Consider the following 26917-nt stretch of genomic DNA (forward strand, 5'->3'; position numbering starts at 1 on the left):
CAAGTGCTGCCCCAGCATGCTGGGCCTAATAGTTCACCAATAGATGGAGGGAAGGTGAAAGCTCAAGAGAGTCAGACAAAATAATAGCTTTGCCACAATGGAGAAATCATGTAATGTACAGCTCTGCAGCAACTACACAGACAGCAATACTATCACTCTCTCTATTCACAATAATTTGCTCATTTTATACCTTAGCACTCGGAGTTACAGACAAGGCTGGATTTTCCATAAGGCACAGTAGGCACATGCCTAAAGGCACCTTATGTGGGAGAGGCAGCCCCTCCTCCTCAGATCACTGACTTCAGGAGCTTACAGTCTAATCCCTGCCGAATATCACACCCTTATCCTATGTCACTAAGGATGATAGGAGACGGTGATTACAGTGTAAGATTCTAAGGACAGTTAGTGACATAAGGCAGGGAATAGAGTCCAGAATATTTTTACTTGGGGGCGTGTCCTGTGTTAAGGGGCGGAGCTTAGGGCGCCAGAACACCTGTGCCTACAGGTTTCTGAGTTATAAATCCGGCTCTGCTTACAGAGAATTGGAAGTGGAGGAAAAAAAAAATCTCTAGCATCTCTAGGCACGCTAACAGCAATAAAAGTCTGCCCAGGCTGGCATGCGTGTAGTGTGCTGGTATCATGGGACTGCTCTGGCCCCTCCCACCTCCTTTTTTTTCTTCATGGTAAAAACAAATAAATAATAGTAATAATAATAATCTGTTTAAAAAAAAAATACTTTTGGTAGATTGAGAATTCCCTACTGATAGAGATTATATACCATGTGTTAGGTATTTAATACATGCCATCTGTATAGTGGGGTACTGGCAAACGATTTCTCTATTATACTGTAGTTAAACTGGATCTGAACTTTTGCACAGGACAGGTGGAAAACAGAGCAAAATGCACCCTGTATGTATTTAGAGAGTTTAGTCTGTCTATTCCCCCTCATCTGTGACTAATCACAAGTTGTAATGTGATCCCATAGCTGTGTCAGCTGACTGCCACGGCAGAGCAGCTAATTGGTACGCACAGGATGTTAACCCTATGTCTGCTTCCCTGAAAGCAGGAAGTAGACACTGCAGATTTATTGCAGGATTAGTATCAGCTCTCACCTGTACAAAAGAAAGTTTTTTCTTTAAAGAGAATCTGTATTGTTAAAATCGCACAAAAGTAAACATACCAGTGCTTTAGGGGACATCTCCTATTACCCTCTGTCACAATTTCGCCGCTCCTCGCCGCATTAAAAGTGGTTAAAAACAGTTTTAAAAAGTTTGTTTATAAACAAACAAAATGGCCACCAAAACAGGAAGTAGGTTGATGTACAGTATGTCCACACATAGAAAATACATCCATACACAAGCAGCCTGTATACAGCCTTCCTTTTGAATCTCAAGAGATCATTTGTGTGTTTCTTTCCCCCTGCAGCTATCTTCCACTGAAGTGTCAGGCTGTTTCTTCCTGCAGAGTGCAGACAGCTCTGCCTGTATGTAATTCCTCAGTATGTGAAAGCCCAGCCAGCTCAGAGGAGGATTTATCCAGCTTGTAAAAGATAATAGAGCAGAGAGAACCTGCCATAATCTAAATAACACACAGGCAGTGTGCAGAGAGGGACCTGGAGGGGGGGAGATACATCACAGAACCACAACACTGAAGAACTTGGCAGCCTTCCAGACACAGGCCGACAAGTCTGACAAGAGAGAGATAAGTTGATTTATTACAGAGATGGTGATAGTAGAACGTGCTGCAGTAAACCAGAACACATTAGAATAGCTTTTGGAACTTGTAGGATGATAAAAAACAGGATGCAATTTTTGTTACGGAGTCTCTTTAAAAGTTATTATGCTGTTGCTTATCTTTTAGATCTGAGATGAAGTTCTGAGTTCAGGTCCACTTAATGGCTGGTTAGTATATCTGTGCTGCTTTCTGCTGCTGCCGTTTCTCTCCACAGGTGAAGAGATCGGTTGCTGTGCATGCGCTACACGTAAAACTTGCGGCCGGCATTTCAACACACACATCGCCATAGAGTTACATGACTTGCGGTCCGCTGCAGGTGCTGCACGGTAATGTAGGTATGCACTCGCCTTCAGGGCCGAAATTGTACTTTTTACCGCCCAAGGCTCATTTTAACCAGCAGCCCTAACCTGCAGCATCCTAAACTCCCGCCCCCCAACACGGCAGAGATTAGATTGTAGGCTCACCTGAGGACAGTTAGTGACATGATGGCAGGGATTACATTATAAACTCTTCTGAGGACAGTTAGTGACATGATGGCATGGATTAAATTATAAGATCTTCTGAGGGTAGTTAATGACATGATGGCAGCGATTACATTATAAAATCCTCTGAGGACAGTTATTGACAGGATGGCAGGGATTACATTATAAACTCCTCTGAGGACAGTTAGTGACATGATAGCAGGGTTTAGATTGCAAAATCATCTGAGGTCAGTTAGTGAAGTGATGGCAGGGTATACATTATAAACTCCTCTGAGGACACAGTGACATGATAGCAGGGATTAGATTGTAAAGTCATCTGAGGAGAGTTAGTGAAGTGATGGTAGGGATTATATCGTGATCTTCTTGGCAGGCAGCACGTTTGGCGAGTGACAGGAAGCTCAGAGATCGCTATGTCTGGTCGCTGCCCCTTCCTCCCCCGAATGCAAGATCCGGCTGTTAGTAGCCACCCACCACCACTATGTGCATCCTCTGTGTAGCAGGATGAATGTTCGGCAGGCTAACTGCTACTGCCACCCTGCTTCCCACAGCCCGCCCTCTGCTTTCTTGGTGCCCTAGGCCAAAGCCTAAGTGGCCTTGCCTGAATTCCAGCCATGCTCGCATTAGACAGGGTACATGCAGCACAGCACACCGCAGGCTATGTGAACTACCCCATAGACTTTCATTGCCCTAGCAATAGGCTGCAGCGAAAATGTCGCACTGCGCCAGTGTGAAAGGGCCCACACTGCTTTCCTCATGCTAATAGCAAAATATCCCAGAATCCTTCCTGATTTCCTTGGAGTTGAGTTACATGGGATCCCCCCTCCTGTAGTATTCGCCCTGATGATGGCGGATGCAATACAATATCCCGCTATCTCCAGCTGTACCGAGACAATCAGATCTTTGTAGCTGCATCTGTGAGGGTGAGAAGGTCTACAGAGGACGGTTAATATGTAACGAAGCCCGGAATATTGGTGACTGATGATGGGGTGAGTCAGACACGAAAGCTGCACCGAGCGCTCGTCAGAGTCTGGGCTGCGGACAACGGAAAAGTCGGGGAATCAGAAGACGTTCCCTCCGCTCCGCTCAGCCATGGAAATAATCACATCAGGAAACCATTCAGCTGCCTGAAGAGTAACAATGTCCTCAATTCACTAAGATCATGCTGGAGATAATAAGGCAAGAGAAAACTTACCTCCACACGTGAGAGAGTTATCTTATCTCTTCATTCCTTATGTTACCTCCTCTGTAGTTAAAGAGAAACTCCTACCAACAATTGAACTTTATCCCAATGAGTAGCTGATACCCCCTTTTACATGAGAAATCCTTACAATTTCACAAACAGACCATCAGGGGGCGCTGTATGGCTGATATTGTGGTGAAACCCGTCCCAAAAAGAAATTCTGAGTACTACTCTTGGCAGTTTCCTGTCTGTGAACCTTGTTGCATTGTGGGAAATAGCTGTTTCCAACTGCCAAAACAGCAAGCAGCAGCTACATCACCTACCAGCAGTAAAAATGTCACCATGTGATAAATGTCAAAATATAAATCAGGGATTTAAAATATTTTACAATGGGCGAACACTGACTAAATCATTTATATATAATTATTGTAAAAATGAAGCACTTTTTTTATTACATTATTTTCACTGGAGTTCCTCTTTAAGTCACCTCCTCTGTAGTTAAGTCACCTCCTCTGTAGTTATTTTCACACGCAGTTAATTAACAGCCTGTCTTTAACTTTAGAATTCTGGAGTTAGTTTAAGGATTGGAGAGGTAACTTAAAGACAGAAGAGTTAACTTTAGGTTTGCCTGAGGTAAAATGTTTCCTGAATACAACATGCCTTATCACCATGGTGAGAACTAGAGAAATGTTATTAAAGACAGGAGATGAGCTTAGTGAATTGAGGCCAATGTCCTTCTGGAAAGCCTCTGCCCGAGTACCGGGCTGAGTACCGGCACTACACACCTTCCCTGATATGTGGCAATACTGCCTGCGACCAGCTAATCCCCACACACTAAACACCAGAGGGGGTGTAAAGGCAGTCATACATCTAGCGATGATGAGCAGATTCCACCAACAGACAAATCTCTCTCTAATCTAATCTAATTCGAGAGAGATCTGTCAGATACCCATACACCATAGGAATTGGCCTTGTGATGCTGTATCCACCGCCAAGTCACCTGATGTATGGTCACCTTAATAGAGGAAGAGTCCCCTCATTCCGACGACACTCAACTATATCTTTCCTTCAAGCCTGGTGTGACAGACCCAACTCTAACTATAAACGCCTGCTTACGTGAACTACAGCAATGGATGAATGACAACTGGCTGAAACTAAATGCAGACAAAACTGAAGTCCTTCTGATAGGAGGGCAGAGCATGATAACAAAACAACTTAACTTGCAGTCTTCACCACTGGGAATAGGAGGCACGGATCTACGCAGCTCTGATCATGTGCGTAGCCTGGGAGTTCTAATTGATGGGGATTTAAACTTCAGAACTCAAATCTCTGCTGTGGTGAAATCATCCTATTTTCACCTGAAGAACATTGCAAAAATCAAGCACCTCATACCCCCAGAAGATCTGCCAACCTTAGTCCACGCCTTCATCACATCCCGACTGGACTACTGCAATGCTCTCTACACTGGCCTTCCAAAAAAGGTCTTGTACCGACTACAGCTGATACAGAATACTGCTGCCAGACTGCTAACCAACCAACCCCGTCACTGCCACATAACGCCAGTCCTGCACTCCCTTCACTGGCTACCTATAGAATGGAGGGTCCTATTCAAGATCGGCCTACTGACATTTAAATCCCTGAATAATTTAGGCCCTGGATACATGAAAGATATGTTGCAGCTGCGTAGCAATCCCCGCATTCTCAGATCAACAGGTTCTAATAATCTAGTCATACCCAGAGTCCACTTGGAAACTTTTGGTCCCAGAGCCTTCTGTCATGCTGCCCCTACGTTTTGGAACTCCTTACCTCAACAGATCAGGACAGCTCCATCCCTGGACGTGTTTAAATCCAGACTGAAAACCCACCTGTTCAGTTTGGCATTTGCAGAAATATAACTTTTGTTGTGTGAATACTTCATCCTACTAATTACTGAATCTGAGAGAGCCTAAGCGCTTTGAGTCCTATGGGAGAAAAGCGCTATAGAAATGTTATTGTATTGTATTGTATTCCCCTGCAGAGTACCTGCACATCACTCTTACATGTACCCACAGTTACATTGCCTAGGGCCTGATAGATGTTCAGATTGTACATGAAGAATGTGTAATAGAGGAAGAATCCCCTCATTCCCCTGCAGAGTACCTGCACATCACTCTTACACGTACCCATAGTTACATTGCCTAGGGCCTGATCCATGTTCAGATCATGCATGAAGAATGTGTAAAAGAGGAAGAATCTCCTCATTCCCCTGCAGAGTACCTGCACATCACTCTTACATGTACCCACAGTCACATTGCCTAGGGCCTGATAGATGTTCAGATTGTGCATGAAGAATGTGTAATAGAGGAGGAATCTCCTCATTCTCCTGCAGAGTACCTGCACATCACTCTTACATGTACCCACAGTCACATTGCCTAGGGCTTGATCCATGTTCAGATTGTGCATGAAGAATGTGTAATAGAGGAAGAATCCCCTCATTCCCCTGCAGAGCACCTGCACATCACTCTTACATGTACCCACAGTTACATTGCCTAGGGCCTGATAGATGTTCAGATTGTACATGAAGAATGTGTAATAGAGGAAGAATCCCCTCATTCCCCTGCAGAGTACCTGCACATCACTCTTACACGTACCCATAGTTACATTGCCTAGGGCCTGATCCATGTTCAGATCATGCATGAAGAATGTGTAAAAGAGGAAGAATCTCCTCATTCCCCTGCAGAGTACCTGCACATCACTCTTTCATGTACCCACAGTCACATTGCCTAGGGCCTGATAGATGTTCAGATTGTGCATGAAGAATGTGTAATAGAGGAGGAATCTCCTCATTCCCCTGCAGAGTACCTGCACATCACTCTTACATGTACCCACAGTCACATTGCCTAGGGCCTGATCCATGTTCAGATCATGCATGAAGAATGTGTAATAGAGGAGGAATCCCCTCATTCACCTGCACATCACTCTTACACGGGAGTAATTTGTCACCTCAACAGCAGGGAGAGCTATTGCATGAGATAACCAAATGAGGAGAGATCATTCATGAGATAAATAGATAAGGGCCTCAATTCACTAAATGCAGTTCCGGAAATTTATTTAGGTAGATAAAATTTGGTATTTTACACTTTTTTCCAAATTCACAAAGTTTTCCCGCATGCGGCAGAAGTTCGGTAATATACTGAGAAAGCATGCTTCAATTCACTGCTCAGTAGTCTCACCAGCTGTGGAGCAGGTCAGGCAGGGAGCTCGGAGTCTGTGTGCACGAGTCTGGGATTATTCCAGGGCTGTGGAATCGGTACAAAAATCCTCCAACTCCTCAGGTTAGGATTCCACCAACTCCGACTCCTCGACTCCGACTCCACGACTCTGACTCCACGACTCTGACTCCTCTAATTTGCATATTACAATTTTGTTGATTAAAAGTATGTTACATGAAATTCGTCTCTTAACTGCCAACGCTTAGGAATTTTACAAGACAACTGAAGTGCCATATTAATTTTCTTTTACACAATACCAGTTACCTGGATATCTGGCGGATCGTCTGCCTCTAATACTTTTAGTCATAGACTAAAACTAGTCCTTGGTAAGAGTACTAGTAGAAGACAGGAACACAGGGGATTCCTCTATTACACATTCTTCATGCAAAATCTGAACATGGATCAGGCCCTAGGCAATGTAACTATGGGTACATGTAAGAATGATGTGCAGGTACTCTGCAGGGGAATGAGGAGATTCTTCCTCTATTACACATTCTTCATGCACAATCTGAACAAGGTTTATGGGTGATAGACAACACCTCTGTGTTCAATGTGCACAGCATTCTCAGTGGATTCCCTGCAGCTCTGTGGGGAGTGCATATGTAGAGTATAGTACTACTGTGTAACAAAGTAAACCTGAGACAGATGAAATTAAAGTTCTATACATACCTGGGGCTTCCTCCAGCCCCCTTCAGGCTAATCAGTCCCTCGCTGTCCTCCTCCACCACCTGGACCTTCTGCTATGAGTCCAGGTACTTGAGCCAGTCTGGTGTGGTGCACATGCACACACTCCGCCGCCAGGAGCATACTACACCTGTGCAGCACTATTGCGCAGGTGCAGAATGTTCCTGGCTGTGGGAGCGGCATGCGGCCGGACAGCGCTGACTGGCTGAATTACCAGGACTCGTAGCAGAAGATCCAGGTGGTGGAGGACAGCGAGGGACTGATTGGCCTTAAGGGGGCTGGAGGAAGCCCCAGGTATGTATAAAACTTTACTTTTCATCCGTCTCAGGTACCCTTTAATTTGTAGTCACCAAACCAAATTTTAACAACATATCAAATTATTTGATTTCATCAGCAAAGGGAGTGCATACATTTGCATAAATCAGCATCAGTGCAGAATTATTTCCATCTCTATTAGTGACACAGCTACACATCAGGCTTTATTCTTACAGCATAGATGTTATTTAGTATATATAAGAGATTCCTGTGTACACATCATATATACTGTACAGTCACAATCAGATTTGTATATCTGACTTTAAAGAGAACCCGAGGTGTGTTTAAAGAATGTTATCTGCATACAGAGGCAGGATCTGCCTATACAGCCCAGCCTCTGTTGCTATCCCAAATCCCACTAAGGTCCCCCTGCACTCTGCAATCCCTCATAAATCACAGCCGTGTTGTGAGGCTGTGTTTACATCTGTAGTGTCAGTCTCAGCTGCTCCCCTGCCTCCTGCATAGCTCTGGTCCCTGCCCCCGTCCCTTCCCTCCAATCAGCAGGGAGGGAAGGGAGGCAGGCGGGAACTGGAGTTCTGCAGGAGGCGGGGAGGAGAGCAGCAGACTGACACTATAGAGATAAACACAGCCAGCTCTGACAAGCTCTTTGTCAGCAGCGTGGCTGTGATTTATGAGGGATTGCAGAGTGCAGGGGGACCTTAAGGGGGTTTGGGATAGCAACAGAGGCTGGGCTGTATAGGCAGATCCAGCCTCTGTATTCAGATAATATTCTTCAAACCCACCTCGGGTTCTCTTTAATAATACGGAGACTGCTTTATTGAAGCAGCACAAGTAACTAATTTTGATTGGTTTATTTCATTTTTGTGGACTAAGCACAGCTATTACTGTATATATGAATTATTTATGATGACTATTATCTGAGAAATAGAACATTTTATCATATTTTCTATTTTAAATTACAGTTTAAATTCATTAGGAGTCGGGGTCCAGGCATTTTGTCCCAACTCCGACTCCAGGCACCCAAAATTGCCCCAACTCCAACTCCACAGCCCTGGATTTTTCTGTCCAGTGCAACCCTGGCATCCCTGTTGATGTGCAGCAGCCACTAGAGGGAGCTCTTCTGTACACCAGTATGTAGGTATGCACATCTAAAGGGTTACAGAAAAGCCATTTTAAAGGTCTCCTTCTCCTGCTCTGAAGTCCCGCCCTCCAGAGTATCGGACCAAATCAGGAGAGAAGCAGAACTGTGTGGCTCTCCCTATTGGCTGTCTGCTACATCTGACAGGCAGAGACGGGACAAGGTCCTCTAGCACCCAAGGCTGAGACACCAAAGTGCGCCCCTCTATCCCTCCCACCCCAGCCGTCACAAACTGATTGCTATTACACTAAGAGGTGTCACAGGGCCCACAACCTCCCCAACAGTTAACTCTCTAGTTATCTGGCTTGCAGTCGCTGCCATGTATCCCCTTTTCTTATCTATTTCTGCTTCAAACACAATTAGGAATGACAGCTGAATGAATTATGCGCCCCCTCCTACACTGCACCCTGAGGCTGGAGCCTCTCCAGCCTATGCCTCGGCCCTGCTGACAGACAATGTACCGCATGGAGATTGTGAGTTACCGACTGGTCAGAGCTGGAGATAAATACTGAAAGTTTTTACTTGATTTACCGATTTTACAGAATTTCAATTTCTTGACATTTGAGGCATTTACCACACTAATTTTACTTTTCAGTGCGGTAACAGATTTAGTGAATTGTAATTTGGGAAGGTGGTCGGTAAAATCAGCTGCTTTCTGCATTAGTGAATGCGGTGATGTTTAGTGAATTGAGGCCAAGAAGCGATAAATTATGGAGTTAAGTTATTTTAAGCAAGCCTAAACCCAAAAATAAAAGTAAAAATAAACCTACACAAGTCATACTTGCCTCCCGCGTAGCCTGCCCCTCAATCTCTTTCTCCTCTCCTGCGTCCCATTTGTGATCAATGGAATTCTCCGGCCTCAGTTTTAAAAATGGCCATCACCCCATAACAGCTTCCTGGTCAGCACTCCTTTGACCAGTAATATTGCTTGAGCCACAGGGAAGCATTACCTTGCACATCAGTTGCCCTTTCAGTTATAACTGACAGCAACTGATATAGTGGAAAAAGGGCCCTAAGGATTTTTAGCTCCAACTAGATCTTGTTAGAACTAGAAGAAATTAATAGAAGAAAATGGTGAGCTTCTGAGAGGAACTGTCGGCGAGGTAAGTATGTAATATTCATTTGCAGGTACATCGGGTTTATTTTAAATAATTTTACTCTGTTCAGGTTCCCTTTAAGGAGAGATAAACTGTGAGTTAATAAGTAAGGGGAGCCAAATAATGGTGCGTGCGACTAACCTAATAATTCTACAAACACTGCCGGACTTTACAGTAAGCAACACAGTGATTTACAGATTACAGGTGGAGTATAAACATGACATTTATTTATACTGAATTATAAGCCCCGCCCACATCAGAGCAGCCAGTAGGGGCCAAGCAATTTAGTTCCAAATTCCAACAGTGGGACAGATGGGACATTCACTACAGAGTCCCCTTTAGCTGAAGAGAAATTATACACAAGAAAGATAGGAAATACAATAGGGCATCAAACAATGTTACACAGGGGCGTTATAAGGTTAGAGCATGGTACACAAAATAGGGATGTAACAATGCAGGAATAAGTGTAGCAGACGAGTCACTGAGTCCGTATGGTGGCGGAGAAGAGCAAACAGGGAGGAGGGCCAAATAGGCTTTCAATCTATGTACACATGTTGTACACACATACACAGGGGTCAATCAAATAATATTTTTATGCATTTAAAGGGAATCTGAAGTGAAAACTTATGAGATATGAATTTATATATGCAGTACAACAACAAAACAGAACATTATTAGCACAGATATGAGTCTCATATTGTTTCCAGTACAAGAAGAGTTAAGAAACTTCAGTTGTTATCTATGCAAAATAGCTTCTCTGAGCGCTCCGACTGAATTAGCTGTTTTCTAAAGCACTTTTACATCAAAGAAACAGTGAAAGACAACTTCAGATAAGATTTTACTGCAGGGAAGTTCAAAGGGTCATTAGTTCTGCTCTGTTTCATAAAATGCAGAGTGTAGTTTGTAAACTGCAAATATTAGAGAATAATGCAATGTTATAATATAAAACTTTTCTTTGCTACTAATGTTCTATGAACTATACATACTACACATACAATTCATCATGTTTTTTGTTTTGTTTTTTTAGCTTCAGTGTCACTTTAAGGCCATGCTGACACATGTAGTCCCTCAGGACTTGCTGCTCTGCATGGAGAGCTGTGGACAGGTCCCCGTTGTTCTGGGTGAGGTCAGGAGGACATTTCTATAGAGCTAACTGGGCCGATGGGGTCGGAGCCAAGAATCCCCCCGGTGTGCCCTCTGATCGGCCCGGATTATGCCATAAACAGCATTGTCTAATGATATGAGAAGCAATTACAGCGCCCTGGCCCAGCCACAAGCATCCCGACCACTTCCTGCCAGGGGAAGAGAATCATTTCCTCTGCCCAGAACCCGCTTATCACTGCCCAGCAACACATAGCCAAGCCTTACAGGGCTGCGGCCCCACCCCTGATCATGTATATGCATATATGTGGCATGCTACTAATTCCCTCATCACATGAGATCAGGGGGACATTACCAGCCACACGTCTCCTAACGCACCGCAGAATACAATGTCACTGTCACAGGACACCTGAAGTGAGAAGAATATGGAGGCTGCCATATTTATTTCCTGTTAAACAATACCAGTTGCCTGGCTGTCCTGCTGATCTCTCTTGCTGCAGTAATGTCTGAATCACACACCTGAAACAAGCATGCAGCTAATCCAGCCACACTTCAGTCAGAGCACCTGATCTGCATGCTTGTTCAGGGGCTATGGCTAAATGTATTAGAGGCAGAGGATCAGCAGGACAGCCGGGCAATATGCATTGTTTAAAAGGAAATGGATAGGAGAGCCTTTATATCCCTCTCAGTTCAGGTGTCCTTTAAAGGAGAAATGTAGTGAGAGGTATATGGAGGCAGCAATATTGATTTCCTTTTAAGCAATACCAGTTGCCTGGCAGCCCTGCTGGTCTATTTGCCTGCAGTAGTGTCTGAATCACACCAGAAACAAGCATGAAGCTAATCTTGTCAGATTTGACAAAAATGTCAGAAACACCTGATCTGCTGCATGCTTGTTCAGGGTCTGTGGCTAAAAGTTTCAGAGACAGAGGATCAGCAGGACAGCCAGGCAACTGGTATTTCTTAAAGTGAAACAAATATGGCTGCCACCATATACCGCTCACTACACTTCTCCTTTAAACAATGCTCCTACAGCTAAACTCAGTTACTAAGGGTGCGTATACTGTACACACCTAACATTGATAAAGTGTTCATGTACGGGAACCAGGGGTACATCTTCATTTGGGGGAGGTGGGGAAGGTTGCAGCGTCACTAAGTCCAAAAGATTTCATGCGGAAATCGGCCAGGAATCGGCCTGCGGTTTATGGCGGCTACAGAACTACGATCAGAGAGAGATCTATCTCTTGGTCAATTGGCTGCCAAAATCGCTAGGAGTATGACCACCTTAACAGAGACACTGCTAACTGTGGGCTCAGCCAAATATTTTTCTTTTTGGGAGTCAAGTGGACCTGAACTCTTGCACAGGACAAATGGAAAACAGAGATAAATGCACCCTGTATGTATTTAGAGAGTTTAGCCTGTCTAATTCTCCCTCATTTGTGAGTAATCACAAGTTGTAATTTGATCTCTCCCCTGTGTCAGCTGACTGCCACGGCAGAGATGGCAGATAAGCTCATTTGAAAGCACAGGATAAGAAATGTTTTTGGGTTAAAGGGTATTATGCTGTTGTTTATCTTTAAGAGGACGTTCTGAGTTCAGGTCTGCTTATTCAATGACAGTTGCTTCTGCCACATTTTGAGGATTTCTAGGAAACTACTGTTCGTTTAACTGCGGTCTGTGTCCCCATCTGAGAATTTCTCTAAATTTTCCAAGAAGTGTGGACAATTTTTCCAAAAGTAACAAAGAGAGAAATAAAAGTATTTTTCTTTAGGAAGGGAAAGTTAGTTATTGCGTTCTACTACTTCTCCCAGGGAAAAAAACGCTGCAAAAATACTATTATTCTCTTGCAGAAGCCAGAACATTCTGAGTAACTTCTATGCCACAAAGTGAGAGATTTTTTGGAACAGGGACAGAGACAGCATTAAAAAAAAAAAAAAAAAAAAAAAAAAAAAAAAAAAAAACTTTCCCTTTCCCCAAAAGGAAAAGAAAGAAAGAAAAACAAAAAACAAACAAAATAAAAAAGAGGTACACGAACTCTCTCTACAGTTCTAAATCTAAAATATTAAAACGTTTCTGGAATATGTGTGTGCGGATAGCATGACTCTGCCCCTCCCCCTCCACAGTTTGGTGGACTACAAGCTCCAGCAGTTTTTCACGGATCCGTGAAGGGACGGTAGACTGAGGAATGAGGTCTCCATTTCATTTGGTTGATTTTGGAAAGGAGAAATCTTCGGAATGACATTGGATCCGTATTTCTGCCGTCTGGGAAGCGGGATCAGACTTTTCCACATTCCCGACTCTTCTGCACCTCGACGTTCTTCTCTCCGAAGATCAGATCTTAATTTGCCACGTCTGGCTGGATATAATGTGCAAAATAAATCTCCCGTCTGGCCATCGGCAGGTCTGTCTGTGCGGAGAGACGTCGTGTGTTACGCAAGATCCTCGAGTCAGCCCATCAGTCATACGTCTGGGGGAAGAACGCCGCGTCCAGGGGGTCCGCTGTTACCGGGCAGACGGGGGGCCTCATCCACTAAAGCCTGGGTTCTCAACACATGGTACGCGTTACCCAGTGGGGGCTTCATTTGGGCTCAGAGGGCGCTTGAAATTGTTGTAGTCTATAGATTATATTTTGAGAAAAAAAAAAGATAAACCATATATAATTTAATCTGAATATGCATTTAGTTAATCTAGTTAGTTAATTAAAAGCATCAAGGTTTGAGAGCATTTATAGACAATTATGAGGTACTCTTAGGGCTTGTTCCCACTATCGCGAATCCGCATGCGTCCAACGCATGCGGATTCGCACATGTAATGTGAGTGGATGGGGCTGTTTCCACTCCTGCGGTGGCGTTGTGCGTTTTTTGTTGCGGAGAAAAAACGCACAAAAGAGGCAACGATTTCGCCTGCGTCGGGAATCCGTGCGAATCGCCACTAATGTATTTAATAGTAAAAACGCATGCGTTTTTTACATGCGTTTTTACCCGCGATTCGCGTGCGATTTCGCACCTTTTCCAATGTTATTTTGCCCTGGCAGTGTCATGGTTAATTTCGCATGGCACCCTGCCATGCGAAATCGCACGCGAAATCGCACGCGAAATCGCGGGTAAAAACGCATGCAGAAACGCATCCGCATGCGTTTTTACAAGCGTCGGAATGCCGGCGAATCGCGTCGCAACAGTGGAAACAAGCCCTTAAAAGTGCTCATTAACAGTACAATCTCCCAGACAATCAATCAGATTAGGTATCGTTGATGGTCCCGATTGATGACAATCATTCTATCGATTGTTCCGTCGATCCAAATTTCGGAACAATTCCAGTGAGTTCCAGGTGTGACCCCGCTGGCTGCATGCTTGTTCCAGGTGTGACCCCGCTGGCTGCATGCTTGTTCCAGGTGTGACTCCGCTGGCTGCATGCTTGTTCCCGGTGTGACTGCTGGCTGCATGCTTGTTCCAGGTGTGACTCCGCTGGCTGCATGCTTGTTCCAGGTGTGACTGCTGGCTGCATGCATGTTCCAGGTGTGACCCCGGTGGCTGCATGCTTGTTCCAGGTGTGACTCCGCTGGCTGCATGCTTGTTCCAGGTGTGACTCCGCTGGCTGCATGCTTGTTCCAGGTGTGACTCCGCTGGCTGCATGCTTGTTCCAGGTGTGACCCCGCTGGCTGCATGCTTGTTCCAGGTGTGACCCCGCTGGCTGCATGCTTGTTCCAGGTGTGACCCCGCTGGCTGCATGCTTGTTCCAGGTGTGACCCCGCTGGCTGCATGCTTGTTCCAGGTGTGACCCCGCTGGCTGCATGCTTGTTCCAGGTGTGACCCCGCTGGCTGCATGCTTGTTCCAGGTGTGACCCCGCTGGCTGCATGCTTGTTCCAGGTGTGACCCCGCTGGCTGCATGCTTGTTCCAGGTGTGACTCCGCTGGCTGCATGCTTGTTCCAGGTGTGACTCCGCTGGCTGCATGCTTGTTCCAGGTGTGACTCCGATGGCTGCATGCTTGTTCCAGGTGTGACTCTGCTGGCTGCATGCTTGTTCCAGGTGTGACCCCGCTGGCTGCATGCTTGTTCCAGGTGTGACCCCGCTGGCTGCATGCTTGTTCCAGGTGTGACTCCGCTGGCTGCATGCTTGTTCCAGGTGTGACCCCGCTGGCTGCATGCTTGTTCCAGGTGTGACCCCGTTGGCTGCATGCTTGTTCCCGGTGTGACTGCTGGCTGCATGCTTGTTCCAGGTGTGACTCCGCTGGCTGCATGCTTGTTCCCGGTGTGACTGCTGGCTGCATGCTTGTTCCCGGTGTGACTCCGCTGGCTGCATGCTTGTTCCAGGTGTGACTCCGCTGGCTGCATGCTTGTTCCAGGTGTGACTCCGCTGGCTGCATGCTTGTTCCAGGTGTGACTCCGCTGGCTGCATGCTTGTTCCAGGTGTGACTCCGCTGGCTGCATGCTTGTTCCAGGTGTGACTCCGCTGGCTGCATGCTTGTTCCAGGTGTGACTCCACTGGCTGCATGCTTGTTCCAGGTGTGACTCGGCTGGCTGCATGCTGGTTCCAGGTGTGACTCCGCTGGCTGCACGCTTGTTCTAGGCGCGACTCCACTGGCTGCATGCTTGTTGCAGGTGTGACTCCACTGGCTGCATGCTTGTTGCAGGTGTGACTCCACTGGCTGCATGCTTGTCCCAGATTTGGTTCCACAGCTTTCTTTAATATTCACAGCAAGTAAAAACAGACATTTTCCTACCAAAAATAAAAATGGTCTGGGTGTAGGATAACAAAGGAATCATCCTCTGAATTTTATTTTGTTTCCCATAGCGACCAGCCTGGCTCCGCCCTCACTGGAGTCCAGTCCTGGAGAGACGCTGGAACTCTGATTGGAGATTATTGGCTACACTTTATCCTCTTCAGCTTCGCACAGCAGGTGCGGCTGCCTCGTGCCATAAGAATGTCATTACGGTGCAGGCGCACGCCGAGAGGCCTGTCTCCCAACGCCAGGAAAATACAGAGAAAATCTCATTTAATGCAGAGATTGTGACCTCACTTATGTCGCTACCCTAGGAAGCGGCCCCCGATGCCTTTCCAGATCCAGGGCTAATGAGGTGCTGTGGATGTGGTTCGCAGAAGGTGCCCGGATCACCGCGAAGCGCTCGTCAGCCTGGCCCGGAATATCTGGAAACTCGCTCGTCCGTCCAGCGATTGCGCAAGCAGCCAGACGCCATTACCTTTTAATAGAGGTGCAAAAAACTTGGCGAAATCCGGGGGCTTCTGCCTGCCAAGGCAAATGTCTGAGGGGTCGCGTCATCGGGGGGAGCGGGGAATCGGCCGCTCAGTCGGATTTCATCAAAGGAAAGACTCCTGGACCATCCGCCAGAGAATCTCTGAACTAAAAGGCAATAAAAGCAGATCCAGCATCAGCCGTCAGCGGCGCTGAGTGCGATTCCTGCATTCCATGAGGAGGACTACAAGTCCCAGCATGCCCTCCCGCTCCTGGCAGAGCATCCTGAAACCAATAGTACTAGGATCAGTGAGGAGTTGCTAATTATTCCATGAGGATGCAAATATTATGTACAGTTTATGTTAATTTATGCAAATAGTCCAATAAAACGTAGCTGCTGCATTTGATTGGTCCGTGCCTAAGATGCCTAAATTAGCATAAATGTTGCATCAACTCCAATTTATTAGGGAGCCTCATTTACGGTCCCTGACAGACATCAGCTCAATATGTTATTTTCACCCGGGAATTTGTATCAGCAGATGGAGTCAGAATGAAAAAAAACGAGACAGATTTAGGATTATATTTGCTGTTTTAAAGTGAGAATTCTGCAATAAATCCCAAATATTATACTAGTCTTGTGCAGAATCCGCGGAAGTCACTCATCTGACATAATTGAGAAGGGAAATGAAGTTTATTGGATTTACAGAAAGTGCACAATAATGGTTTTAAATAAAATTAGGCAGGTGCATAAATTTGTCATTTTATTGATTCAAAACACCTTTAGAACTAATTATTGGAACTCAAATTGGCTTGGTAAACTCAGTGACCCCTGACCTACATACACAGGTGAATCCAATTATGAGAGAGTATTTAAGGGGGTCAATTGTAAGTTTCCCTCTTAATTTTATCTGAAGAGTAGAAACATGGGAGACTCAAATCAACTCTTAAATGACCTGAACACAAAGATTGTTCACCATCATGGTTTAGGGGAAGGATACAGAAAGCTGTCTCAGATTTCAGCTGTCTGTTTCCACAGTAAGGCCTAGTGCACACCGGAGCGTTTCCGCTGCTGTTTGCGATCTGCTTGCGGGTTTTGGTGTGCACCAGGCCTTAGGCATGGAGCACACCGAGCGGTTTTTGAAGTGTTCCGCAAACCGCTTCCGCCTGTGAAACCGCTTGGCTAATGTATTTCAATGGGATGGTGCACACCAGAGGTTTGAGGTTTTTAAACCGCAAACGTAGGTCCTGCAGCACTTTTGCGGTTTACAGAAGCGTTTCTGCCTCAATGTAAAGTATAGGAAAAGCTCAAATTGCTCTGAAAACGCTAGATCAGAGCGGATTTCCAGGCGTTTTTTGTTACATTACCTGTTCAGTAACAACTTCACTGTAAGGCCCAGTGCACACCGAGCGGTTTTTGGAGCGATCCGCCGGCCGCATCCGCCTCTAAAAACGCTTGTCTAATGTATTGCAATGGGATGGTGCACACCGGCGGTTTGCGTTTTTTGCCAAGCCGCAAACGCGCCTCCTGCTGCGCGTTTGCGGTTTTCGGAAGCGTTTCGTCCTCAATGTAAAGTATAGGAAAACCGCAAACCGCTCTGAAAAACGCTAGTTCAGAGCGGTTTGCCAGGCATTTTTGTTACAGTAGCTGTTCAGTAACAGCTTTTACTGTAACAATATGTGTAATCTGCTACACAAAAACGCACGCAAAACCGCTAGGTATGTTTAGAAAACCGCTCTAAACATACCTAGAATCGCTCTGAAATCAGCTCCCAAAACCGCTAGCATATTGCGGATCTGCTAGAGGTTTTGGTGTGCACTGGGCCTTACAATATTTGTTATCTGCTACACAAAAACGCTCCAAAAAATGCTAGGCATGTTTAGAAAACATCTCTAAACATGCCTAGAATGGCTCAGAAATCTGCTTCAAAAACCTCTAGCGTTTTGCAGATCTGCTAGAGGTTTTTGGTGTGCACTGGGCCTTAGGAACATATTGAGGAAAAGGAAGACCACAGGCTCAGTTCAAGTTAAGGCTCGAAGTGGCAGACCAAAAATCTTGGATAGACAGAAGTAACGAATGGTGAGAACAGTCAGAGTCAACCCACAGACCAGCACCAAAGACCTACAACATCATCTTGCTGCAGATGGAGTCACTGTGCACCGTTCAACCATTCGGCGCACTTTACACAAGGAGATGCTGTATGCAGAGGAAGCATTTTCTCCACCCGCAGCACAAACAGAGGCCGTAATTTCTGCAAAACGAGGATCTACTAAATATTGATTTCATTTCTTTTTTGTGGTGCCCATATTTATGCACCTGCCTAATTTTGTTTAAACAATTATTGCGCACTTTCTGTAAATCCAATAAACTTAATTTCACTTCTCAAATATCACTGTGTGTGTCTCCTATATGATATATTTAACTGACATTTTTTATCGTAACAACCAACGATTTATACAGGAAAATCATGACGGTTAACAAGGTTGCCCAAACTTTCGCATCCCACTGCCTGGCTGTCCTGCTGATCTCTTTGGCTGCGGTAGTGTCTGAATAACACCTGAAACGAGCATGCAGCTAATCCAGTCACAGCACCTGATCTGCTGCATGCTTGTTCAAAGTCTATGGCTGAAAGCAGGGCTCATGAGGCGGGGTGAAACTTTTGCCTCAGGCGGCAAACTTCTAGGGGTGGCATCCGCCCGTCCGTGGGTGCGGGGGGCCGGCCGCCGAGCCCAAGCTGGAGGAGTAGTGGGCAGGACGGGGGTATTGGGCCTAGCGGTGGACCCTCGCCTGGGTCCCCCGATCTGCGCTCCCCTCCAGCTATTTTTTTTTCAAAATTTGCCTCAGGCGGCAAAAAAAGTCTAGGGCCGGCCCTGGCTGAAAGGGTAGCAGGATAAAAGGGAGCCGGCTGAGGGGTGGATGAAAAGGGCGCCGCCATAGACTCTAATGTAATTATCGTTAATACAGTGAAAAAAAGCAGAAAAAAATGGTGCTGCAATAAATATCGTTAACAACAGAACATTTTTTTGAAGGATGCTATTGTTTGAGAAGCTTGCAACGTTATCGTTTTTGTCGTATTATTTTGTTTGTATGTACAGATTCTACGTTATCAAAGATATTATCGCTTCTATGCTTGAAAGGGTGTTTCTGCAGAGGGAGCGGTTAGGCACCATTGGGGGGGGGGTGTGGTTAGGTTTAGGCACCACTGGGGGGGGTAGGTTTAGGCACCACCAGGGGAGGGCTCTGTGTGACAGTACGGTTGGGTAAAGCTGTATTGTTGATTTACGTAACAATTTTTAACGTTAATATATTTTCGTTATTATTTCCAATCGTTTTTACAACGGTATTTATCGTTAACTAAGTTCGACAACAATGTTCATCATTATCAAATTTCGTTATTTACTGGCACCATTTCCTTATACAGTATAAAGCCTGGTGCACACATTTAATTATGATTGGCCAATCACTGACCGGTTCTACCTCCTCCATGTAGTATGAGGGTTACCTACACAATCTGCTCATAGAATTCAATATCTCTTGACCCTCATACTACATGGAGGTGGTACAATTGGTCAATAATTAGCCAATCATAATTGAAAGTGTGTACTAGGCCTTAGAGTAATATTAGGGTAGCACTCCTTTGCAGCCTGATTTCTCCTTTTGTCAGGTGTGGAGGGTTAAAGGACAGCCACAGATGACACAATTTCCTGGCAGATTCAATCAAATCGATAGGATCTGCTCAAATGTCCCTGGAAAGCATTCTGATCCATTTCAGTCGGTTTATAACCATATAAAATGATCAGAGACTGTGTGATAACATCAGGAGGAGCGCTGGGAGATTATCACTTTGTTGAGGTGCTTCACTCAATCCCAGTAAAGGGTGAATTTCCCAGTATTGTTTTCAGCTTAATTATTTTTGCTAATATATTTCTGTAATCAAAAATGCTATTTTTGATGCAAAAATTAAATTTGAGAATGGAGCAGTGCTGCTCGCAAACCTTTGCCAACCACATTCCTCCTAAAACATGATGGAGATGGGGAGGTGCAGTATGTAAACCATCCCCGCCCATCTATCGATATCTGGTCAGCTGGTCAGACGAGGCCACCTTTGAATCCTATTAGGCTAGATAAGAAAAAAACCCAAAAATGCTTTACTGCTGTCTGTGCCTCTGCTGTGGGGATTTCTCTGCACTTCCTGTCCGTGTGGTTGCAAGACAGGAAGTGGAATTACCTGAGTGAACAACAGAGACTGTCAACAAATTGTATGCAGCTTGGAAGTAGGGATCAATGAAATGCAAATATTTCCGGGTTTACGCAAATGTATGCACATTTTTATGCAAATATATGCACCTTCAAAACGGACCAATCAATTTAAACCTGGGGTTTAAATGGATTGGGGCATTTTCAAACTGCATAAATTTGCATAGACTCGGAAGTATTTTGCAGATCATTGATTATCCCTGGGTTGATTCAAATGGTCACGAAGTGTATCTGATTGTCCCAAATCAACAAAAGAGGAGAACAATGGAGGAGAACTCCGAGGCAACTCCGAGGCAATGCTGACAGTGCGTCCCTCTGACCTGATCTATTCTAATGGAGCGAAGACAGAAACTGGGAGGAGGTCAGTTACCCCGCCCCCTTCACAGAGTCCCCTCCTCCACATCCTCACTTTATGGCTACAGTAAAACAATGATACCATATCTATCATGTTTCCTTCAAGGAACTGAGCGTTTTCCGCTGTTACATTTTACCAACAATGAAACAATAGGAGTTCCTCTGTGCCCAATCTTGTGATTGGCTTGTTGATAAATTGTATGACGTTGTTCAGTATCTTGTAGTGTATACGCAAATGTGCAAATCTCAGGGTAAAACTTATTTAGCTTTATTATCCCATTGTGGGCATTAAATTTCAGGGGTACCTTGCCATCAATCCTGGCTGTGCTGCCCGGGGCGGCCCGTGTGTTCCTGGGGGGCAGGGTGAATGCCGGTGCAGCGCGGGGGAAGACCGAGGAGGAGTCCATCCTTACAGGAGTCTTACAGAGGGGAGAGCTGGATGCCACTTTCACGTCCGCCATCACTACCTGCGAGAGAAGAGAGGTACAGATCCATCACTGATAATAATGTTATTGCTGCTGAACAAACAGTTACCAGCATTCTGCAGTCACATGACAAGGGGTGCAGGGAGAGAAGAGAAGAGAGGTACAGATCCATCACTGATAATGTTAAAAAAAAGAACTCAAGTGAAAATAATGTAATAAAAAAAAAGGGATTCATTTTTACAATATTTATGTAGTCAGTGTTTGCCCGTTGTAAAATCTTTCCTCTCCCTGATTTACATTCTGACATTTATCACATGGTGACATTTTTACTGCTGGCAGGTGATGTCACTGGAAGGAAATGCTGCTTGCTTTTTGGCAGTTGAAAACAGCTCTTATTTCCCACAATGCAATAAAGTTCACAGGCAGGAAACGGTCAGGGCCATGGTCCTGACATTACACAGTGGGAGGGGTTTCCCCACAATATCAGCCATACAGCGCCCCCTGATGGTCTGTTTGTGAAAAGGAATAGATTTCTCACGGGAAAGGGGGTATCAGCTACTGATTGGGGTGAAGTTCATTTCTTGGTTACGGTTTTTCTTTAAAGGACAATTGAAGTGAGAAGAATATGGAGGCTGCCATATTTATTTCCTTTTAAGCCATACCAGTTGCCTGGCAGCCCTGCTGATCCTCTGCCTCTAATCCTATTAGCCACAGACCCTGAACCAGCATGCAGCAGAGCAGACAGTATTAGCTGCATGTTCGATTCTGGTGTGATTCAGACACTACTGCAGCCACATAGACCAGCAGGGCTGCCAGGCAACTGGTATTGTTTAAAAGGAAATACATACGGCAGCCTCCATATCCCTCTCATTTCAGTAGAGGGGGAACTGCAGTGAAAAGAACATCATGAATTAAATCGCTTATTGTTTACAATATTCATTCATAGATGATTTAGTCAGTGTTTGCCCATTGTAAAGTCTTTCCTCTCCCTGATTTACACTCTGACATTTATCACTTGAGTTGACATCTTTAGTTCTGTCAGATGATCTGTACAGAATGTTGGTTACTAAGGGCTTGTTTCCACTGTTGCGACGCGATTTCGGCCGCATTCCGACGCTTGTAAAAACGCATGCGGATGCGTTTCCACATGCGTTTTTACCCGCGATTTCGCATGCGATTTCGCATGGCAGGGTGCCATGCGAAATTAACCATGACACTGCCAGGGCTAAATAAAATTGAAAAACGTGCGAAATCGCACGCGAAATCGCGGGTAAAAACGCATGTAACAAACGCATGCGTTTTTACTATTAAATACATTAGCGGCGATTCGCACGGATTCCCGACGCAGGCGAAATCGTTGGCTCTTTTGTGCGTTTTTTTCACGCTGAAAAAAACGCACCTCAACAACGCTACAGTGGAAACAGGCCCATCCACTTGTATTACATGTGCGGATCTGCATGCGTTGGACGCATGCAGATTCGCGATAGTGGAAACGAGCCCTAAGAGTGTTATGCACAGAGGGAGATACTGCTTGCTTGGCAGTTGGAAAACACTGTTACCGTATTTCCCAGAATGCAATGAGGTTCCCAGGCAGGAAACGGTCAGCACCATGGCCCTGACATCACACTATGGGAGGAGTTTCACCACAATATCAGCCACACAGACCCCCCCCAATGATCTATTTGTGAAAAGGAAAAGATTTCTCATGGGAAAGGGGGTATCAGCTACTGATTGGGATGACGGTCAATCCTTGGTTAAAGTTCCTCTTTAAAGGGGAACTGAAGTAAGAGGTATACGGAGGCTGCCATATTTATTTCCTTTTAAACAATACCAGTTGCCTGGCAGCCCTGCTGGTCTATTTCTCTGCAGTAGTATCTGATTTACACCAGAAACAAGCATGCAGCTAGTCTTGTCAGATCTGACAATAATGTCAGAAACACCTGATCTGCTGCATGCTTGTTCAGGGGCTATGGCTGGAAGTATTAGAAGCAGATGATCAGCAGAAGGGCTGCCAGGAAACTGGCATTGCTTATATGGAAATAAATATGGCAGCCTCCATATCCCTCTCACTTCAGTTGTCCTTTAAGACAGACTAGCCAATCAGAATCCAGCACAGTGACAGGTTGGTGACACTTGGCTTCTCCTGTCACTCAGGGGGTCACCTATCTAGAAACCCCGCCCCCATTACAGGAATATCAGATGAGACGCCCCCCCTCCAGCGATGACATAACGAGCCGCGCTCACATTTTCCCAGCAGCAGAATATCGATTCTTGGAGGACGGAGGAGCCAAGCTGTATATCCTGGCTGATATAATGCCGAGGGGAGGAGGGGGGGAGGAGGGGGGGGGGCTTCCACCAGCCGATCTCTTCTGCAGATGACATGCTGGGAATACAGATTGTTATATGGAGAGATGGCTGGCCGGGAACTCTCTGCCTCTGGCCAGGTGCGCCTCCTGGTAACCCCTCCAAATATTTTCATTCCTCAAATTCAAGAGGAGAGACTTGGAGGGGAGAGTCAGCACTGTGGTGAGAGCGGCACTAAGCCTGGATACAGACCATCATCATCATCATCATCATCTGAGGAGAGCAGCGAATCCTCCCAACGCCAGGCTGTCCCTACTTACACACAGGTCCCCAGAGCAGGACTCCTCCCAACGCCAGGCCGTCCCTACTTACACACAGGTCCCCAGAGCAGGACTCCTCCCAACGCCAGGCCGTCCCTACTTACACACAGGTCCCCAGAGCAGGACTCCTCCCAACGCCAGGCCGTCCCTACTTACACACAGGTCCCCAGAGCAGGACTCCTCCCAACGCCAGGCTGTCTCTACTTACACACAGGTCCCCAGAGCAGGACTCCTCCCAACGCCAGGCCGTCCCTACTTACACACAGGTCCCCAGAGCAGGACTCCTCCCAACGCCAGGCTGTCTCTACTTACACACAGGTCCCCAGAGCAGGACTCCTCCCAACGCCAGGCTGTCTCTACTTACACACAGGTCCCCAGAGCAGGACTCCTCCCAACGCCAGGCCGTCCCTACTTACACACAGGTCCCCAGAGCAGGACTCCTCCCAACGCCAGGCCGTCCCTACTTACACACAGGTCCCCAGAGCAGGACTCCTCCCAACGCCAGGCTGTCTCTACTTACACACAGGTCCCCAGAGCAGGACTCCTCCCAACGCCAGGCCGTCCCTACTTACACACAGGTCCCCAGAGCAGGACTCCTCCCAACGCCAGGCTGTCTCTACTTACACACAGGTCCCCAGAGCAGGACTCCTCCCAACGCCAGGCTGTCTCTACTTACACACAGGTCCCCAGAGCAGGACTCCTCCCAACGCCAGGCCGTCCCTACTTACACACAGGTCCCCAGAGCAGGACTCCTCCCAACGCCAGGCCGTCCCTACTTACACACAGGTCCCCAGAGCAGGACTCCTCCCAACACCATGGCCGTCCCTACTTACACACAGGTCCCCAGAGCAGGACTCCTCCCAACGCCAGGCCGTCCCTACTTACACACAGGTCCCCAGAGCAGGACTCCTCCCAACGCCAGGCCGTCCCTACTTACACACAGGTCCCCAGAGCAGGACTCCTGGCAACGCCAGGCCGTCCCTACTTACACACAGGTCCCCAGAGCAGGACTCCTCCCAACGCCAGGCCGTCCCTACTTACACACAGGTCCCCAGAGCAGGACTCCTCCCAACGCCAGGCCGTCCCTACTTACACACAGGTCCCCAGAGCAGGACTCCTCCCAACGCCAGGCCGTCCCTACTTACACACAGGTCCCCAGAGCAGGACTCCTCCCAACGCTAGGCCGTCCCTACTTACACACAGGACCCTAGAGCAGGGACTCCTCCCAACACCAGACTGTCCCTACTTACACACAGGTCCCCAGAGCAGGACTCCTCCCAACGCCAGGCCGTCCCTACTTACACACAGGTCCCCAGAGCAGGACTCCTCCCAACGCCAGGCCGTCCCTACTTACACACAGGACCCTAGAGCAGGGACTCCTCCCAACACCAGACTGTCCCTACTTACACACAGGACCCTAGAGCAGGGACTCCTCCCAACACCAGACTGTCCCTACTTACAGTGGCTTGCAAAAGTATTCGGCCCCCTTGAAGTTTTCCACATTTTGTCACATTACTGCCACAAACATGCATCAATTTTATTGGAATTCCACATGAAAGACCAACACAAAGTGGTGTACACATGAGAAGTGGAACGAAAATCATACATCATTGCAAACATTTTTTTACAAATAAATAACTGCAAAGTGGGGTGTGCGTAATTATTCGGCCCCCTGAGTCAATACTTTGTAGAACCACCTTTTGCTGCACTTACAGCTGCCAGTCTTTTAGGGTATGTCTCTACCAGCTTTGCACATCTAGAGACTGAAATCCTTGCCCATTCTTCTTTGCATAACAGCTCCAGCTCAGTCAGATTAGATGGACAGCGTTTGTGAACAGCAGTTTTCAGATCTTGCCACTGATTCTCAATTGGATTTAGATCTGGACTTTGGCTGGGCCATTCTAACACATAGATATGTTTTGTTTTAAACCATTCCATTGTTGCCCTGGTTTTATGTTTGGGATTGTTGTCCTGCTGGAAGGTGAACCTCCGCCCCAGTCTCAAGTCTTTTGCAGTCTCCAAGAGGTTTTCTTCCAAGTTTGCCCTGTATTTGGCTCCACCCATCTTTCCATCAACTCTGACCAGCTTCCCTGTCCCTGCTGAAGAGAAGCACCCCCAGAGCATGATGCTGCCACCACCATATCGGACAGTGGGGATGGTGTGTTCAGAGTGATGTGCAGTGTTAGTTTTCCACCACACATAGCGTTTTGCATTTTGGCTAAAAAGTTCCATTTTGGTCTCATATGACCAGAGCACCTTCTTCCACATGGTTGCTGTGTCCCCCACATGGCTTGTGGCAAACTGCAAACGGGACTTCTTATGCTTTCTGTTAACAATGCCTTTCTTCTTGCCACTCTTCCATAAAGCCCAACTTTGTGCAGTGCACGACTAATAGTTGTCCTATGGACAGATTCCCCCACCTGAGCTGTAGATCTCTGCAGCTCGTCCAGAGTCACCATGGGCCTCTTGACTGCATTTCTGATCAGCGCACTCCTTGTTCGGCCTGTGAGTTTAGGTGGACGGCCTTGTCTTGGTAGGTTTACAGTTGTGCCATACTCCTTCCATTTCTGAATGATCACTTGAACAGTGCTCCGGGGGATGTTCAAGGCATTGGAAATCTTTCTGTAGCCTAAGTCTGCTTTAAATTTCTCAATAACTTTATCCCTGACCTGTCTTGTGTGTTCTTTTGACTTCATGGTGTTGTTGCTCCCATTATTCTCTTAGACAATCTGAGGTCGTCACAGAGCAGCTGTATTTGTACTGACATTCGATTACACACAGGTGCACTCTATTAAGTCATTAGCACTCATCAGGCAATGTCTATGGAAAACTGACTGCACTTAGACCAAAGGGGGTCTGAACACATCACTCTGAACACACCATCCCCACTGTCAAATATGGTGGTGGCAGCATCATGCTCTGGGGGTGCTTCTCTTCAGCAGGGACAGGGAAGCTGGTCAGAGTTGATGGGAAGATGGATAGAGCCAAATACAGGGCAAACTTGGAAGAAAACCTCTAGGAGTCTGCAAAAGACTTGAGACTGGGGTGGAGGTTCACCTTCCAGCAGGACAATGACCCTAAACATAAAGCCAGGGCAACAATGGAATGGTTTAAAACAAAACAGATC

At 46.4% G+C, this 26917-nt stretch overlaps 1 protein-coding gene across 3 annotated transcripts in view; it reads right to left on the reverse strand.

Annotated features, from left to right (window-relative positions):
• Positions 1–26917, reverse strand: part of MYLK (myosin light chain kinase) — a 281451-nt gene that overhangs the window by 213806 nt on the left and 40728 nt on the right. For all 3 annotated transcript variants that reach the window (XM_068246221.1, XM_068246222.1, XM_068246220.1), the window contains exon 2: positions 21047–21208. In XM_068246221.1, the coding sequence (XP_068102322.1) occupies positions 21047–21202 (156 nt within the window). In that variant the 5' untranslated portion in view covers positions 21203–21208. The remainder of the gene's footprint in view (positions 1–21046; positions 21209–26917) is intronic.

The sequence above is a fragment of the Hyperolius riggenbachi genome, chromosome 7 (assembly GCF_040937935.1).
Source record: "Hyperolius riggenbachi isolate aHypRig1 chromosome 7, aHypRig1.pri, whole genome shotgun sequence".
NCBI classification, from domain to species: domain Eukaryota; kingdom Metazoa; phylum Chordata; class Amphibia; order Anura; family Hyperoliidae; genus Hyperolius; species Hyperolius riggenbachi.